The sequence below is a fragment of the Calidris pugnax genome, unplaced genomic scaffold, assembly GCF_001431845.1.
Source record: "Calidris pugnax isolate Ruff unplaced genomic scaffold, ASM143184v1 scaffold72, whole genome shotgun sequence".
NCBI classification, from domain to species: domain Eukaryota; kingdom Metazoa; phylum Chordata; class Aves; order Charadriiformes; family Scolopacidae; genus Calidris; species Calidris pugnax.
The window spans coordinates 2,007,626-2,025,612 of NW_015090808.1; the positions used below are offsets into that span (position 1 = coordinate 2,007,626).

At 43.3% G+C, this 17,987-nt stretch overlaps 1 protein-coding gene across 1 annotated transcript in view; it reads left to right on the forward strand.

The window, feature by feature from the left end:
* LOC106885834 (chromosome unknown open reading frame, human C4orf22) overlaps window positions 1-17,987 on the forward strand; it is a 200,254-nt gene that overhangs the window by 50,673 nt on the left and 131,594 nt on the right. The window contains exon 3 of the mRNA XM_014938338.1: window positions 14,618-14,708. Coding sequence (XP_014793824.1) covers window positions 14,618-14,708 — 91 coding nt within the window. The remainder of the gene's footprint in view (window positions 1-14,617; window positions 14,709-17,987) is intronic.

Genomic DNA, 17,987 nt, shown 5'->3' on the forward strand with positions numbered 1-17,987 from the left:
TTTAAAAGATTATACTCACAGCCTCCACCTTCCTCTGTTAGCTACTAAAAATCTTCTCCAGTATAAGATAACTTCTGTGGGCTCTCATACGAGTGGGATGCCTGCTTGTTCGTTAGCTTTGACAGGTCAATTGTACAAAGCTGTAGTGCACGATTGTGCACGATGTAGAGCGGCTGAAGGAGCTGAGACTGTTCAGTATGAGGAAGAGGAGGCTGAGGGGAGACCTCATCACTCTCTACAACTACTTGAAAGGACACTGTAGAGAGGTTGGTGCTGGTCTCTTCTCACAGGTAATTAATGACAGAACAAGAGGGAACGGCTTCAAGCTCCAACAGGGGAGGTTTAGACTGAACATTAGGAAGGAGTTTTTCACTGAAAGAGTGGTCGGGCATTGGAACAGGCTGCCCAGGGAGGGGGTGGAGTCACCATCCCTGGCTGTGTTTAAGGGACGTTTAGATGCAGTGCTGAGGGACATGGTGTAGGGGAGGACTTTGTAGAGTAGGGGAGATGGTTGGACTTGATGATCCCAAGGGTCTCTTCCAACCTGAATGATCCTATGATTCTGACTTGGTCCAACTGCAGTGTGCTTTTCAGGTAATGAGGTTTTTACCCTTTGGGAACATGGTGGATTTAACTGAAAGAAGTGATTCCATAGATCAGCAGAAGAGAAAATACAAAGTCTTATTTTACTGTAAGCAAAGCATTCTCTGGCAGTCAGAGGAAAACTTTTTTCTGCAATAGCTAAGTAACTATAATTGAGCAAAACCTTACTGTCTCAAATACATGCACAGAAATATTTTCTTCAGTCAATTTGTGCCAAAAGCTTTTTCTTTTGTATCTTGGAATTCAGATCTAAACAAAAAGATTAACAAAAAAACCCTCAAGCTGCTCTGAATTCCCTTGTAATGATAGGTATCCTGCCTAGAAATCCACTCTCGAGACTTGCAGTGCATGGCATTTGTTTTGGCAGCAGTCTCAAAGCTTTCAGAAATTTCTGGAACATTTTGGGCAGCAGCTGTGAGCCTTGAGTAGCGGTGGTAACTATATCAAGTCATAGCTCGCAATTTTCAATTCCTGTTCAGTCCACTCTCGCAGCAGAAAAGGTCTCAACTGCTTTTTTTCTTCTCTTTTTTACCTTTCTTTAGTTGTTAACTGATGTACTGCTTGAAAAATCTCTTGTTGCTCATAGCCCTAAAATGTGAGCATATTATGGAATTACCTGTATATGGTGTCAGGATTCAGCCCGCTATCTGAAATAAATAATCTATTTTGCTGGTATGGTGTTAAGTCCGTGTGCTGAGGGGGTCTGTGTTTTTCCCCCTTGGATGATTGCAAATAGCTGTACTGTTTTCTTTCAGAAGTCTCCGGTACACATCCCACCCTCTGTAGTGGTGCTGAGTATTTCTAGAGAAGCTCCTGAAGCTTTTACTTGCCACCAGCTGATTGCCATGATTTATCAGTGTGAGTGTGTCTGCTGCCCTTGGAAGAAGTTCAGATAGGCCAGAATTCATCAAATAAACTCTTGTCCCTAAAAGTATCCGAATAGGAAGCCAATCAGGCAGCTTTGGGACTCTGAGCAGCTGTGGCATTTTGAGGTGATGCCAGCTCATTAGAGGGATTGCGGTGTATTTTGGGGACCTGAGACCTTTTGACAACGGGAGTGGATCCTTCTGCTTTGGTCTGGCTCAGCTCATTGTGACAGCCCAGATTTGTGTCAGCATCCTGGTGCCTTGGGATAGTCCAGTTTCTGGCTATCTCTGTACTAGGCCATCGTGCAGTGCCAAAGCCTGCATGCTGGCTCAGAAATGTGGTCATCTTGTCACGGAAATGTTAGGTTGGTCCTGGGTACTGGTACTTTGGTCCTTGGTCCAAAGACCTGTTGGTTGCAGCTCTGGAGTTCAGCTGATCCTTGAAAAGTCCCAGTGGGCAGCTTAAAGCCACATGGATTCGGTGCTGGTATGCCCAAAGACCTGTCGGTTGCAGCTCTGGAGTTCAGCTGATCCTGGAAAAGTCCCAGTGGGCAGCTTGGATGCAACAACCCACTCCTTAAAGCCACATGGATTCGGTGCTGGTATGTGTCACTGTACCGGTTGTCTGCTGGAATCATTTTGTTTACGGCTACAGCCATCACTTTTTGGTCTTTTTTCCTTTTTTTCTCCCTCCCCTGGGTTGAGAACTCCAGACAAGGGGGACGTTTCCTGCTGGTGCCCCAGCATGCTGCTGACCAGTTCTTTCTGTTGTGCTTTTGGATTGCTGCTTTGAGCACCTGTCTTCATAGCTTCTTGCCGTGCTTGAGCCTCTCTCATCTCAGTGTCTCCTTGGGTCACAACTGCTGTAGATAAGCTTCTTGGTGACTAGGCCATTGCACTTTCCATCTGCCTTAGGGGCTCAGGATGAAAACGTGAATTTTTTTTTTAATCTGAAGGCTTGTCTTTTTCCAAGAGATAAAAAAAAACCCAACCATGTTGGGAAGAAGGAGAAGAAGATAAGAGCGGCTGCAGCTCTGTTGTGTGTTGTCAGCAGTCTCTCATTTTGATTAAACGGACAAGGCTACTGGTGTTGGGAAGCAGACTCACTGAATGCTTCTCCGGGGAGGTGGAAGGGATGGTCCTGAGAGCCGTATTGTATTGCTAAACCATTAGCAAATACGTTGGTTACTCATCCAAGTAATAAAAGATTGGATTTTATTTCAGTCACTTTGGTGGAGAAACAGTTTTCAAATAGCAATTTATTTCAACGTGGTACAAAGGAGATTTGATGTCTTCTGACCGTTTTGAGTATGTAAGACAGATTTCTTGCTGTGTTGATGGATTAGAGAAAGAAGACGGCAGAAGCACAGCGTTTCAGTGCTCAAGTCCAGAGATAACCTAGTGATCTGCACAGACCCCTTCCTAGATACCCATTTTGTGAAATAATGAGGATTGACATGCCTAGTGCTCTTTGGAAGAAATTAGCAGCTCTATGTTATCTTTTTGGCTACGCTGTGTGGAACTTGGCCTTGAGAAGCCATGGAGATGGATGTGTTGAGTGCAATTTTGTGAACAGGCTTGACAATCTAAATTCTTCTCAAAGTGATCAAATTTTTTTTTCTAGCTTGGCCATGGGTTTTGATTTTTTACATGGTGGCTGCTCAAAATCTGGGTCACTTGAACAGAAACAACCTGGGTTAACAATCTGTATCCACTTTGAGAAATATACACTACTACGTTGTCTGCTGTACCTTTAAATCCAAGCATGTTGCCCAAAGATAACTGGATTTGTTGTTTTTAAGTGCGGTGTTACTTAGGTTTTTAAAGCCAGTTTATGTAACGTTATGAGTAACACTTGTTCAGGGCTCACAAGCCTGCTGCATGGCAGACGTGTGATATGAAAACATCTTGTGCACAGTGCTTCCCATTTTCCCAGTTGCTGTTATCAGGAACATCTCTCTGCTGGCCCAGAGGGACTTCCTGTAATTGGGTCTTTGAGTCATCGCTGAGTTGCACAGGGCTGAAACAAAGGCTGGATTATCCAAAGCAAAATAATGGATTTTGCTTCAGGCATGCAGCCTGCTGATGGCTGGTGTCTTAAAGTGAGATTTCTGCTCTTGCTTTTCTGTTATTTCCTATTGTTAGGTCAGAAATTATGGCTGTTAAAAGTGCCTCCTTTCTGTAGCCTCTGAGAGTGTTTATTTTTAACCTTTGCTTAAGGAATAGCTTGCAGATTTGTCAAGAATGTACAAAATTAGCTTATTAATTGACTGTGACAGTTTCTGTGGCCATTTTTCTTGGAGGCAAGTAAGTCTCTGAAAGGATCACAAAATAAATCCAGTTTAGAGCTGCGTGAAAAGGTTACCTAGATCTTTCATAATAAAAATAACAAATAGTACAGCATAATACTGGGGGAAAAAAAAGGCATATGCTAATAGTTATGAAGCAAGGTAGCAAAAATAGCAGAATTATTATCAATTAGATAAGAGCCTGTAGTTTCATTGCAAATCCCACTGGATTTAAATAAATGGAACTTTAGCCCAAATGAAGCATAGTTGTATCAGCTATCATTGTAGAAAATTATATGCATGGAATATCTCGCTGTTAGACTTTTATTTCAGTCTCTTTTTAATGGTACACTTGCTAACAGTTTAGAAGTAGTTGCCTGTGTCAGTGTCATCCAACAGAAGTATGCTAGAGCGCCTTCAGTCTCCAGAACATCGGGGGTTTGCTTGCCTTTATTTGCCTTACTTTCTGCAGGTCCATATAAAGGTGTTATTTCTGTTGTTCTTTATTTTTACTTTTGTAAATTTCACTTGCTAGAGATACTTACAGTGAGGTAATAAGTATGAATATTTTCATAGAACTTATTTTTGTTTAATTACCATGAGTACCGGCATTGCAAAATGACTCTTCTTTTACTCAAGGGTAAATTCCACCCCAGCTGCTAGCTCCACTCCAAAATGGACACCCCCCACACCCCCTCTTTCATCTCTGTCAGGATGGTTTCACTCCTAAGAAAACCACAGGCCAATTCATATAAACACGTAATCTTTGAAAATCCTGAGCAAAACATGATGTAAGTCAGTAGCATAGGGGAAATTAATTTGATTGATTATTGTTTCCACTTTTGTCTGGGATGTGGCTTGGGGAAGGGCGTGTACATGTGCATGCTTCGAGTGCTGCAGAACGGTGTTTCACACTGTAAATTCCCATGGAAGGTCCACGCAGATGAGGTTCACCCCAGGGATGGTGTACCCTCCAGTGGGGGGCTGGCCAGTGCTGCTGGTGCTCTTGGGGACGAGGTGCCCACCCACCCGCCAGCTGTGGCGATGCAGGGGGGTGTCCTTGACCCAGACGGACGGATAAGGATGGATGGATAAAGGCACTTTTGCACATGTGACTTCCCTACATCTTCTTTTAGGCTTCTAGGCAAACATCTCAGTGGCCCTTTCTTAGTGTTGTGTTTTCAGTGGTTATAACAAAGTCCTGTCAGAGTTTGCAGAGAGCTGAAAGCAAATTCTGTCAAGCTTTGTTACTGCGTCAGGCATCTTGGTTTGAAATCTCGCAGCAGCCATGGACGAGCAGGGTGGTGGCTTTATATATTAGGTCAGGGTGGAGGCAGGCTCCTGGGGTGAGGAATAGCTAGAGCAGATCCCCAGACTGCTTTACTTTTAGTCAGATACACGCAGAAGGTGCTTGGTTTTCTCACTTACTGGTGTAAGAGTGGTGATAAAAATGTAAGGATTTTTTCCCAAGAGTGTCACTGGAAAACTTGGTGGTGTGATAGCAGAGAGAGTCCACAGTTGGCTGGTTCCAGCATCGCACTTCATTCATTACAATCCATACAAGAAATGAAGAACACTGTCTGAAGGAAAAGGGTTTAGGAAAAGGGATAGGCAGCTGAGGTTGAGTGAGGTACGAGGATAAGTGCAGGAATTGGGAGTAATCCTGCATTACCAGAAGGGTGAGGAGCCTTAGGCACAGCACAGGTACGGCTGGTCCCGTCTGCCCTCGAATACAGGGCACTCACAGCACAGGTGGCTGCGTCGCTTACAGTCAGCAGTCAAAGTCTGAGTGATTTCATCCTTGGCTATTTTCTCCTCTCCTGACTGGCTCCCCTGCGATTTTTTTTTTATTTTTTTCCTTCTCCGATGCCCTGGAAAGTCTATCTTTTTCATCAGCTAGTAAGTCCATTAAAAATTATTTTGTTCTACGCTACTCATAATGAAACACACCAGTGCCTTTCTCTACCCAGCTTCAAGTCAGCCTGTCAGGTATTTTTCAGCTAAACAACTAGCGGGATGTTTGCAAACAAACACACCATTCTCTAGGGAACAACTTGCTTACCTCAGCATGGCTGTGGTCGGGGCTTGACTTGGTACTTAGGCAGTTGCATTTCAACCTGTTGCTATCATCTGCTGCATTAGTGATGATTTCTTTGGTTATTGTATTGGTGGTTAAATGCCAGTGTATGTTCTGTTCTTTGCTGTCCCTTGGTGTTAGTTACGCTCCCACCTAACGCTTGGGCTGTGGTCCTGTGTACACGTTAGGACATGAGAGGCTTTGCTATTGCCTTGCAACCTCATTTTGGCGTACCAAGGTGGATTCTAAACAATTTCATGTCATTTCCTGCAGCCTGTAGAGCACAGGAGTAACCAGTGGCATGTGCCATTTTCAGCACTGGTTGTGTGCCAAGGTGAGACAGCAGCGGAGATCGTCTAATTCCTTGTAGCTACCCATCCTCTGCTGGTGTGCCCAGGCTGTGCCCCACGGCCCGCCATGGGGTGGTGGGTACCGAGAGTGGGGGGCTGGCGGCTGTCACCAGTGGAGGTGACAGGGCCTCGGTGTCCTGGGGGTCAGGGCCATGTGCATGGTGTTGCGACTGATGTTCTGAGCAGTGCCACAAGGAAGCTGTGACTGCAAACCCTCGGCATGGAAATACCCATCAGCTTTATCTGTTTTGCCAGTCTTGGCAGTTGTCCACAAAAGAAAGGCCAAGGAGTGAAACCGCAAAAGGGTTTGGGCATTACCTATAAAACATGGAACAGAGCTCAGTAGGAAATTTTGTGTGGCACCTGTCTACAAAGGGTTTGGTTTCAGCCAGCTCTTGTTAGTTCCTTGTGCTGAGACTTAGAATAGCTGTGAAAGTGCTTGTGTTTGAAGTGAGGAAGAATAAGAGAATCAAGATCTGCTATTATTGCCAATTCAAATTTTTCATTTGTTTTTTCCTATCATAAACATGATGATACAATATTCCATCCCAATTCCCATACCTAAAGCATAGTACTTGAAGTTTCATAGAGTATTTTTTTTGGCAGAAACATTGAAAAAAAATATCTTGCTCTATTATATGAAAAAGAGCAGAAGACAAGAGAAAGGGATGGCTTCCAGCTCTCCAGACAATAAACTTCATAACAACTTTGCTGGTACATTTAATGCCAAATTTATGAATCCCTAGGTGCTGGCGAGGTAGTTTCTGTGCATCAAGGACCTTAGTTTGACTTGAGCCAGTGACTTTTCCCGGTCTAGAAACTGTTTGCTTTCCTTGGCAAATGGGAAGAGGAGGTAGGGGAGCTTTCATTAAAAGGTCAGGCTTTTTGGTTTTTCAGTACACAGCAGTGTTTCACTACTGTGTTTACTTTTTATTCCATATGTTAGTGGTTTCTTTTTTCTCAATAGTACAATAACAAAATATCAGTTCACCAGTAAATTGCTGCAACAGTTTGTATGATATTAATTAGCATTGCCAGCTTAAATCTGCAGACTTTCAGCTCTATACAGAATAACTTGTATGCACAGAGCAAAGTCAGTGTTTATTGTTAAGTCTGTTGAAAAGATGGGTTCTATTGAAGTGGAAGCTGCTTTTTAGTAACAGCAAATCAGAACAGTTAAGACCAAGACAACTTTTACAGTGGAGCAGACCTCCCAAAATGGAAGAAGAACATTCCCCTGGACACTGTGGCTTGTACTAGAAAGTGTGTAAGGCCTTGGTAGCGCAAACCACACTCTTCATAAGCTCAGTTTAATGTCTGAGTTGGAGTTGTTTGTTGTGTTTGACAGTAGGCCTGCTGGGTTTGGACCTTGCTTATTCTTGTGGATGCACAGTAGCAGCTGTAATAAATGCTATGTTTTCAGTAATAGTCAATGTTTTTGTTCTTCTCAGCTGTAGACCAAGTCTAACCACGGTGTTGTCTTGGATTCTTTGTAGCTGTTGTTTGAAAAGCCCTTCACCTGCCCTGCTGTAACCGGAGTTGAGCAATCCCGCATGCCTGCCGACCACATAATAGGGCTTTTGGACTTAATAGGAATATTGAATACAGGAGCAAACACAGGTGCATAACTTCTGGCTTCCTTCTCATTTGCATAATAGCAGCCAAGTAATTGAAGTGGAGAATGGTCAGGCAGCCAAGCACAAAAAAGATAAGAGCACCTCGTTTAAGTGTGCTGCCTTAAATCTTTTTGCTTTAGAAGTGTATTTTCTGCCCCTCAGAAAAATTGGCCATGGGAAATGGAGCGTTTGTGCAGGGCGCAGGTGTGTGCTGGCTCTCTGCATTCACTTCAGCCTGACTTCATGAAGTGCTTGTGTCCGTCGGCCTAATTCCCAGCAACAGACTCTGGTTTTGTCCGTTATTTTGAGGAAACTGGGAGCAGCGTCTGGCTGTTGCTCGTGTTTATCAACCCCTTCTCCCACGTTCTCCTCCCCACTGTCATGTGTGTCTAAACCAGCTGGTTTTTTGGTAAGAAAGCAAAGGATGAAGGGGAGCAACAAGGAGTCTTCAGGCTGTATTATGTTAAAGCACTCACTGGGTGGTGGGAACTGATTCAACCTGCAAAGTTATTAACGTTTATTTCAAAGGTCCTCTGTATTTGGACCTTTTACAGAGGACCTAGTTTAGTCTATGGGAGAAGCTAGGAGTGATACTTTCGGTCTCAGTTACTGGAGTAGGCATGGAGAATGGGTCAGTGAAAGAGTGTAAACGAGATGAGAGTAATTTCTAATGTTTGGCAATTGTAATGTGATGATAGTCACTAGCAAAAGTTGGACAGACTGTGGGGCCAGGTGTGGAGTGGAAGCAGTTTCTTTAATGATTATTTTTCTGTTGTTGCTTCATCCAAAATCAGATTTTTCATTTGGTTGTTATAGCAAATTCTGTGTTGTGCTGGAAATAGAGATTATCTGACCCGTACTGTTACACCTGCTAGTAAAATGTTAATATATTCTCATGAAATCAATGTTAAAACCCATCTCTTCTTGGCAGATGACTAGCAAATCTTGGCTGCTGTGGCCCTGATCCATCTGTGCACTTAAGCAACTGTTTTCTGGTGCCTGGCAGTGTCCTGGGAGCTGCCCTTCTCTGTGGAAGGCGCTGCCGTCAGACACAGAGAGCAGCCAGGGAATTCCATGAGTGTCGCTTTGGTGCTGTGTGACTCCTGCTAAGTGGCGGCAGCTCTTTATATTTCGCTTTCCCCAGTTAGAAATGAAGGATTGGACTGTGATACAAAGAGTAAAAGGGGTTAAGAGGTCTTTGTAGTTTCTCAGAGTTGGAAGCAAGAGTTTTGTCTAAGAACTGCAACTTTGTGGAACGGTTTTCACAGTTTAATATAGTTAAATCATTTGACTTCATAGGAGAAAGGTTGTAAATGCATCGGGGTATCTTGTTAGATCTACTTTGTTGGCCTATCCAGTAAACAGCCTCTTCATAAGTATCTTTATTATCATATATAAGTTTCTCCATTACTAATGACATCCCAATTCCAAATTCTGCTGGGTTTCCATAAATGTAGTTGCATACAATAAAATGCTAAACAGTTACAGGTGCTTTATCTTTTTTATACTGAAATAAAGCTCTTTTGTGACCAGAAAAGGTAAATATTGTAGTACATGTATTACATTGCTGATCAGGTGTTTCTGCTTACATTTGTACACCTGGTACCATAGTTGCTTCGTTCTGCATTTCAGCTCCTCTTCTGTAACCACTTGTGAAAAAATAAACCTTTGTGAAATTAGACGTCCCACAACAACCTCTAGGCACCTCTAGGCATGTTTTTATTAAATGGGAAATATTCAATTCTACATGTGACTTGAAAGCTACAGGCAAAAGCGATGGCTTGGAGAGGTCATTCTGCCATTGAGGCAATCCGTGGTTAGCTGGGACACTGCCAACGGTGCCAAGGCTTCGGCTCTTTTTCTGGCTTCTGAAGAATTCTGGTGGCAGGGGGGCAGTTGTTGAGTGTTGTGTGCCCCTGTGCTGGCTGCTCTGCTCCCAGCCTCCCGGCGGGGCCGCCAAGGGCAGCCCCCGTGCTGCGGTGTGTGAGTGGCACGGCAGCGTGTCCCCAGGTCCAGAGAGCCCCTGGGCATCTTCTCCTGTGGCTGCAGCCATTGCCCAGCTAATCTGTGATGGAAGAGGTAATAAAATACATACATACAGACAAATACTAGTTTGCTATAGGTCGGGCTTCAGGCTTATATGTGACATTTTGTGCTGAGAAATCATCACCCGCTTTTATCTTTATACTAAAAATTAGAAATTGATATCCTGTAACGGGCTTGGCCTGGAGGCTGAACTATGTATTGCAGAATACTTACAGTCATCATCTTGACTCTATGAAAAAAAACCAAATCCAACCAACCAACCAAAAAAACCCCACCCACAAACAAAAAAACCCAGGACCACCCCCCCAAAAGCCAACCCTCAAATCAGTCATACCTTAAGCAAAACCCTTTTCCTGGTAGCTTGTGTGCGTGGCGTAGTGGTGTATGTGGGCAACCTCCCGCACTTTTATCTTGCTCATTAAACACAAAATCAGAAATAAACATTTTTCTTATGGAATGTATAATTATTTCTATGGATTTTTGAAGAAGCTGGGTCTTTTCCTTATTACTTTTGTATGCAGAAGACTCAGAGCCTGAAGCACTGCTTTTCCCTGTGGTGGTGTCTGTAGCGTGGGCTGTGGCATCTTCTGGATGCCAGTTTCTTCTCTTGCTGCTGAAAAAGGGGTCTCTGTTTCTCCCCTAGCTTTGCAATACCAACTGACAACAGCGTGGGCCTCATTGCTCACCGTGTAATACCCAAATAGATGATTGTATTTCTCCAAATGGCTCTTCCTGTGTGAAATCCGAATCAGGGTCTCACCGGCTGCTCTGACCTTCGTGAGCCCAGCTGAAATACATCTCCTCCTCCTGGGTTCACTATGAGCTTTTGTCTCCAGTTAAAGGCTGCAAGTCCAATTCTTTACTGCTAAAGGCACAACTTTAGGACATATAGTTATCTGTTCTCATAGATGTTGAGCTATGACAGTGGCATTAGGAAAAAAATCTCTTTATCTCCTCCCTTCCTTGTTTTAAACAAGCAGCAGTGTGTGTATACCCAAGCCTTAAACAGGGCTGATAAAGGAACTTTTTTTTTTTTAAGTTTGTGAATGTTGGAAAAGTGACAGGACCATGTTACTGGTAGCTTGGGCTGTTTGAAATATTGGTGCCAGTGTTTTGTCAGGTGTGGGCTTCTCAACACAAGCCAAATCTGCAATAGCTTGGGAGGGTGTTCCAGAGAAGTGCATAAGCAACCCAAATGTTGTTTTTAAAAAAATCGTTTATTCCACAGAGGCTCAAATATCATGTAGCAATTATAGTTGTTACAGTTCCTCGTTCATTTTATTAAACAATGAAATATGTGGCATTAAGGTCCTTAGAAAGGCATTTCCTGTACGTTCAATTATGTTACCAGCAATCAAAAAATTTATAGCAGATTTTACAAAAGTTTATATGGCCAAAAATATGGCCAAAAAATAGTTGGAAGTTTCATCTTCGCTTGCTATGTAATTCCTAATCTAATCCCTTGATGTCAGCAAGGGTTCTTTCTTAACACAGACACACATGCAGTAAAAAGACTTTAAAAATGAAGTTGTACAAGTAACAAAATAGTCCGTACCACGCACCTTGGTGTCAGTACAGCCAGTGCTGTCGCGGGCAGATCCTGGGGTTAGGAAGCCATGGGGGCTTCACAGAGGGCTTTTTGGGAGTACGTTTGGGCTGCAGAGACCCCCAAAACTGTTCCAGGGACTTTGAGATGGGGCGCAGGCACCCTGGAACCAGCTGTGCCCGGGTACGTGCTCCTTTTCCAGAGCCCTTCTCTCTCCTCCCTCCCTCCAGAGCCACCAGAGCTGTCACCGGGGAGCGGTGGCTCTGCCTTGGTGATGTGACGCCTGTGCAGCACACACGGTCATGCACGGACATACAGCAGGTTTTAAGTCCATTTGTATTTCACTGTCATCCCACACGCCTCGTAATAAAACTGCAAACTGACCAATTAAACTTGGTCTTTATACCAATGCTGTTGCTGTTTCTGTCCCCAAACTAGTTCCTTCAGAAAAGTATCCCTTCTATTTTTGCTAAACTAATACTTCTTTTCACTGTTGTGTCCCTTGAAGCATACCGCAGTGACTAGTGTTACTGCCTGTTAATGCTTCCTCTGCTAAGGTACCTGCAGGAAAAGCATATCTTCAGAAAGGGAGAAATTAATATAGAAATTAATATTCAACACAACTAGTGTTGTCGAATTAATATTCAACACAGCAGGTTGGTGACAGTAATAACATGTTTGAAGAAATATTTGGTGTTGTCTTTAGATGTGTTGCTTAATCTTTGCATGTCTCTGATTCCCATTTGAAAAATTAAAATAGTAACCTTATGCATTTTACTTTTTCCACCCATCTTGTCTGGGTGTTTGGCCGGGGGTTGTGCAGCACCCAGCGCGGTGACACCCTGCTCTCGGCGTGGGCCTCTGCCCGTGCCGTGCAGGTAGTAATTAAATCATCAGTCAGGAAGGTACAGTCATGAGGGCAGGTGGCTGCAGTGTGCATGAGAGTGCCTTCTAAAGACATAATGCTGCCTCCTAAATTGGGCTGAATTTCACTCTGAAGCATCCTTCAGTGAGTTTGCTGGGGAGTGAACCAAAGGGTAGGAGCTGTTTTGGACAGTGCGTGGATGTTACGGTTACGTGTGTGATGCTGGAGATGGATAAACATATGCTAATAATGAAATACTCTGTGCTCTCCTTTGCAAGGGCTGTTGTAACCTGCAAATGTGTTAATATATATTATATAGTATTATATACACTATATTATTAATAATAGTATATAATTTCTAATTATCTAGCTTCGTGAAGGACCAAATGCAGATTTTAGGAACTTTTAAAATTCATTCAAACAACAATTTTTAGGTCATGGCAAGTTAGGTAACCCTCGTGAGACAGAAGTAGTGTTCGGTGGGTGCTAGAGAATTTCTTGCTGCTCCTCCCTGCTGGGAGAACTCCCTTGTCTAGCCTGGCAGGGAGCTGGCACAAAGATTTATGTGCCCTTCATGCATTCCTGACTAGTCACACCCCAAAATTTCAGCCTGTTTATGTGTGTGGGAACTTCTGCAGAGTGGAATGCCTTGATCTCTCCTCAGTCTTCTGCTGTGATGGTAAACTGGAGTGCGGTATATAATTTCTAATTCTCTAGCTTTGTGAAGGACCAAATGCAGATTTTAGGAACTTTTAAAATTCATTCAAACACCAATTTTTAGGTCATGGCAAGTTAGGTAACCCTCGTGAGACAGAAGTAGTGTTCGGTGGGTGCTAGAGAATTTCTTGCTGCTCCTCCCTGCTGGGAGAACTCCCTTGTCTAGCCTGGCAGGGAGCTGGCACAAAGATTTATGTGCCCTTCATGCATTCCTGACTAGTCACACCCCAAAATTTCAGCCTGTTTATGTGTGTGGGAACTTCTGCAGAGTGGAATGCCTTGATCTTCTGCTGTGATGGTAAACTGGAGTGCGGAGAATGTACATGCTGCTGTGGGGGGGAGAAAAACCTTTCTTTCTCAAAGATCAGCTCATAACAAATGCTCATACAGCATTCCCATAAACACTGCATCTTCCATGCATGTCTACATTTAAAAACTTACCAAAGGGAATTTTTCAGTGTTTGTGGCACTCTTTTATTTGAACTTTGATACATTATACACTTGATAGAAACATCGTTACTGATGCTGTTTTCCCTCTACTTATATTGACAAATGTTACTGCTTTTTATTGGGATATTCATATCAAGATAGTGGGGAACATAATAATCCTTCCCCTTTCGGGTGGATCTGTGCTGAACTCAGAGGCACTAGTTTGCCTTGGGTTGACTGAGAGAGTGCTTTCCAGTTCACATTCACCAATTCAGACACCAAAAAGAGAAAAGTTACCAGTGAAGCCACTTCAGTGCAAGATTTCGGAAGTCTCTGCTTCCTTCTTGTGTGTGCGATGCCCCCGCAGATGGAGAAGGGCTTTGGATTGGGCTGAGAGTCTTGTATAAACCATTTTAAAGAATCACATTCTTGTTGAAGGGTTTGGCCAATATTCAGTGCTTTTGTCCATCTGATGTGTTAGGTTATGGTGGGACTCAATGATCTTAAGAGTCCCTTGCAACCTAGATGATCCTATGATTCTGTGTGTGCTTTATATTTTTTATGACTGAGTTCTAGGGCACTATGTTAAAAGGCTAACAAGTACATTTTAGTGTATAATATCCTTTTTTGTGTTTTTTTTTGGCTGGTTGGGTTTTTTTTTTTTGTTGGTTGTTTCTTGTTTTGGTTTGGTTTTTTGGGGTTTTTTTTTGTTGTTTTTGCCAATTTTTTGGGAGCAAAATTGGCTTTTCTTTTTATGCTTTGTACTTAAGGATACAGAAACTATATTGACCCTATTACACCAAGCAGCCTAAGTATGTAGTAGTTCATTTGATTAGTTGCTGGCTGAAGAATAAGGTATTAAATCCGTTTAAGTTTATATTGACACACTGTGAAAATTGGTATTCTTATGTAAACATGACTTTGGCCATAATTCTGGGGATATAAAATAAGTGCTTAGATTACTCCGGATATGTAATTGAAAATGTGTCTTAGTAGAAGTCACCTTTTGATAAACTACTATTGTATCGTACATCTGCAGTAGTGATGAATTTTGAAGAGTGGTTTAAGGGTTTGTAAAAGCAGAGGAGGAAATAGAGAAATTAGCTACGATAGTGTGAAGACTGTCTCCTTACATTTACATAACACTTTACCAAACAGTGAACCCAAATTCTGTGGCAATAATTAATAGTGTAATTATACCACTTTTTTTCTAGGTCACTAGCAAGCGTAGGAAAAGAGCTGAAAGACAACTTTCTGCGGGCCCTGGCAGAAAGAGAGGAAGCCAATCGTACTGGAAAAATTTCTGTGAGTACCTGTGAGAATACAATCTTCTTAAAAGCTTAAAAATGAATCTGAATAGGAAAACAAGGTCTTTTACAGGAAAGCCTCGAGTGGAATGTTTGAAAAAAAGTATTTGATTTAGGAGAGATTTCTTGTAACCTATAAACTTCATGTCAATTTTTATTTTGTAAATGAGGGAAGCATATGAAAACACTGCCCAGAAGTCTACAGAAGACATGTCAATTTTTTTTTGTTGTAAATGAGGGAAGCATATGAAAACACTGCCCAGAAGTCTACAGAAGGTAAGTGATGAGATGAAGGATACAAGAGGAAAAACATTGAGTGAAATTTATTTTGATTTCGTAAGAAGTTGTAGATTCCTGCTTTGCAAAATTCATTCCCATGTGTGCTTTAAAGAGGGGAGATGCAGTCTGGTCGCTGGGAGAATCTCTTTGACACTGATGAACATGGGTGCTCTTGGCGTTTCCCTGCTGAGTTTGTCAGGGTGGTTGGTGCTGGGTCTAAGAGGAAGGCATTAGGAATACGGCCACACGACTCCTGGCTGGGCGTGCTGGTGGAGGCTGGTAGGGCTGTGCCGGTGCCTGCCCGCGCTCTGCTTCACCACATAATGCTGGCAGAGGCCACTGGGGAATGTGCTGCTTCACTTCTCTCTCACCCACACTCCTGTAGGTGTGGGCAGGGACAGTGTTGCTACAGTTTAAATTGCCGCTTGTTAATGCAGCTAGATCGGTATCCTTAAATTCAAAGGGAAGATGGTCCTATATCCTTGGCTTTAGTTTTGCACAAAGAAGAGTTTGTGCCCACATGCAGTACAAGGGGGGAAAGTTTTGAGTTTCGTAATTTAAGTTCAATCTGCTTCCATTTAAACTTCATAACACAACTGAAAATGAGCCCAGAATGGTCTTGCTGCTGTGTTTGGATAGATAGTGCTGTTTCTTGCCCTCGTCATGGGGTAGCAGAAGCCTGGATTTCTCTCTGCTAGATTGCCTCTCATGTTAAAGAAAAATAATAAAAGTAACCGCAAAGGCAGTGCTGGGCATTCTGGAAGTCAAAAGTGATCAGGCATACACTAATTATTTTTTTTTGCTTTCCTTCAGCTCTCCTAATTGAAGCAAATGCATAACTCCCCTCCCTCCCTTAATTCCAGGGTGCATATTTATTCTTTTACGGCTAGCTAGTTAATCTCTTCAATTTGTAGAGGAAATGCTGCCTGAACTGTGGTTCCACAACATATGTGAACAAGCTTTCTCATGAAGCTTAAAACACCTTAGGGTTTCAGCTGCCTGACAAATATCCTGGGAACTGTGCTTCTGAGTAAAACGATTGCTAATTGTAGCACCTTACGGTTCCCTTTCTGGGTGTAGTTTTCAGAGCATCCTGTAGAGGAAATGTAATTTCTGCATTGTACAGGTGGGGACACCACTGAGTTAGGCAGGACCCTTTTGGTGCAGAAATGGGCTGTGAGTTTATCCTCATGGGTATTTCTGGCTTTCTGCAAGGGCTGCAGGGCAGAGCCTGGCACTTGGGCTGGCTGAGACATCTCTGGGGTCTGACTCCTGACCCCTCGCTGTGCTGGGGGGTGCTTCGTGGAGCTGTGGGGGATGTAATGTGGTTTTCTGTTGCCAGAAGAGGTCCCGAGGAGGGCACTGGAAAGAGCTGAGGTCCGTGATGGGTTTCTCGGTCTGTGGACACAGGCAGTAGTATTCATTGAGGATCCAGTGCAGTCTGGAAGCTTCTACTAGAGATTCCCCTACCTGGGTGTGAAACTCAGCCCTGAGAATCTTGGACAGAAAAAGGTAGAATTAGGTTCATATGCTTAATTAATTCATTTAGTTAGTTAGTTTGAACTTCTTGGGTTTACTAAACCAGAAGAATTTTTTTCTGGGGAATTTTTCATTTATTTTCTTTTGTGCTCTGAGGCATGTATTTTTATGTTGGGTTCCCCTCTCTGCTCTTGTGCCGAGTATCCTTATGCTGCTGTGGCAGAGGGTGTTGAGACAGGCAGGCAGGAGCCACTCCAGCTGTGGTCAGCAGAGCCTGGGTTCAGAAAGGACCAGTAAGGATTTAGTGCTCTGCCTGGTGAGTTACATGTGGGGCTCTGAAAAATGAAGGTGAATAAATTATGGGCTAGCCTTTAAAATTAAAATAAAAAAATCAATAGTAAGCATCCCATCAAAACGAAGACAGCTGGTCTCAGTTCCCAAGTTCCCAGGCCTCCTGCAAGGATAACATTTCTAGGCCCCCAAAACAGCCTCTGGTTATGTATCAAAAGTTTCTGGAACAGCGAGTATTATTACAAGCTCTTCAGTACATACCTAGATATAATGAAGTACATCAAGTGTGCAATTTCAGCCTCAACTCTGTCTCTCCTGCAGTTTGCTGGTTTACAGGAGACCCCATAATGTTTTCTTAATACACTTCAATGTGAGAATGCATTTCAAACAGTGATTCAGAACATAAACCTGGTGGCTGCAATCATAAATACATACAGAAGGCATTTTTGTGTTTTACTCTCGTGCACCTAATGAACAGAGAGAAGGTATTCGCTTATGAAACCATGTTTGGTTTTGTTTTTTTTGACTGTGCCACTTGTGTTATTACCAGGGCTATAGGCAGTTCTGTAGGTTTTTAGGGGTTGCAGTTTGGTTCTAAGCCCATGTACGCTGGCTGCTGAGCAGACCAGCCTACCCAGAGAAAACACTGCCTGTTTGGCAAGGTAAAACCGCTGCCAAGCAATGCTTCCCCTGCAGGGCCCTGTGTGCTCGGTGAGAGACACTCGCCTGGTTTCTGTGCTGCTCCCATCAGCATCTGGTGTCTGGAACCTGCTCCTCATCTTGAGATGAAGGCAGGGCAAGCCATGGGACTTGCTCCCATGTCACACAAGTTGGACTAATAAACAGGAGAGATGCAGCAGGGAGTCATCGTGTGACTTCCCATCCTCCTCTGGATGGCACTATGAGACAACTGTAACTTGGACCTGTCTCAGCCAGTGGGCAATTTCATTAAATCCTTGGGATTTCTTACAAATGATTGGTCAGTGTACGACTAACTTTTCTTGGTCCATACAGAGAAGGCTGTATAAGGCTTTGTGGTCCACCTCAAAAATCACCGCACACACAGGACAGCATTGTCAGGATGAGCTGATCTGCCGTGGTGGCCCTTGGCACAGCGGGAGTTAATGCTGCTCCACGGGGTTACCTGCTTTAGAGCTGGGCCTCGGGGTTATTGCAGGATCTAAAAAACTTTCCAGAAGCTGAATGGGTGTGATCTTGTCAAAGCTTT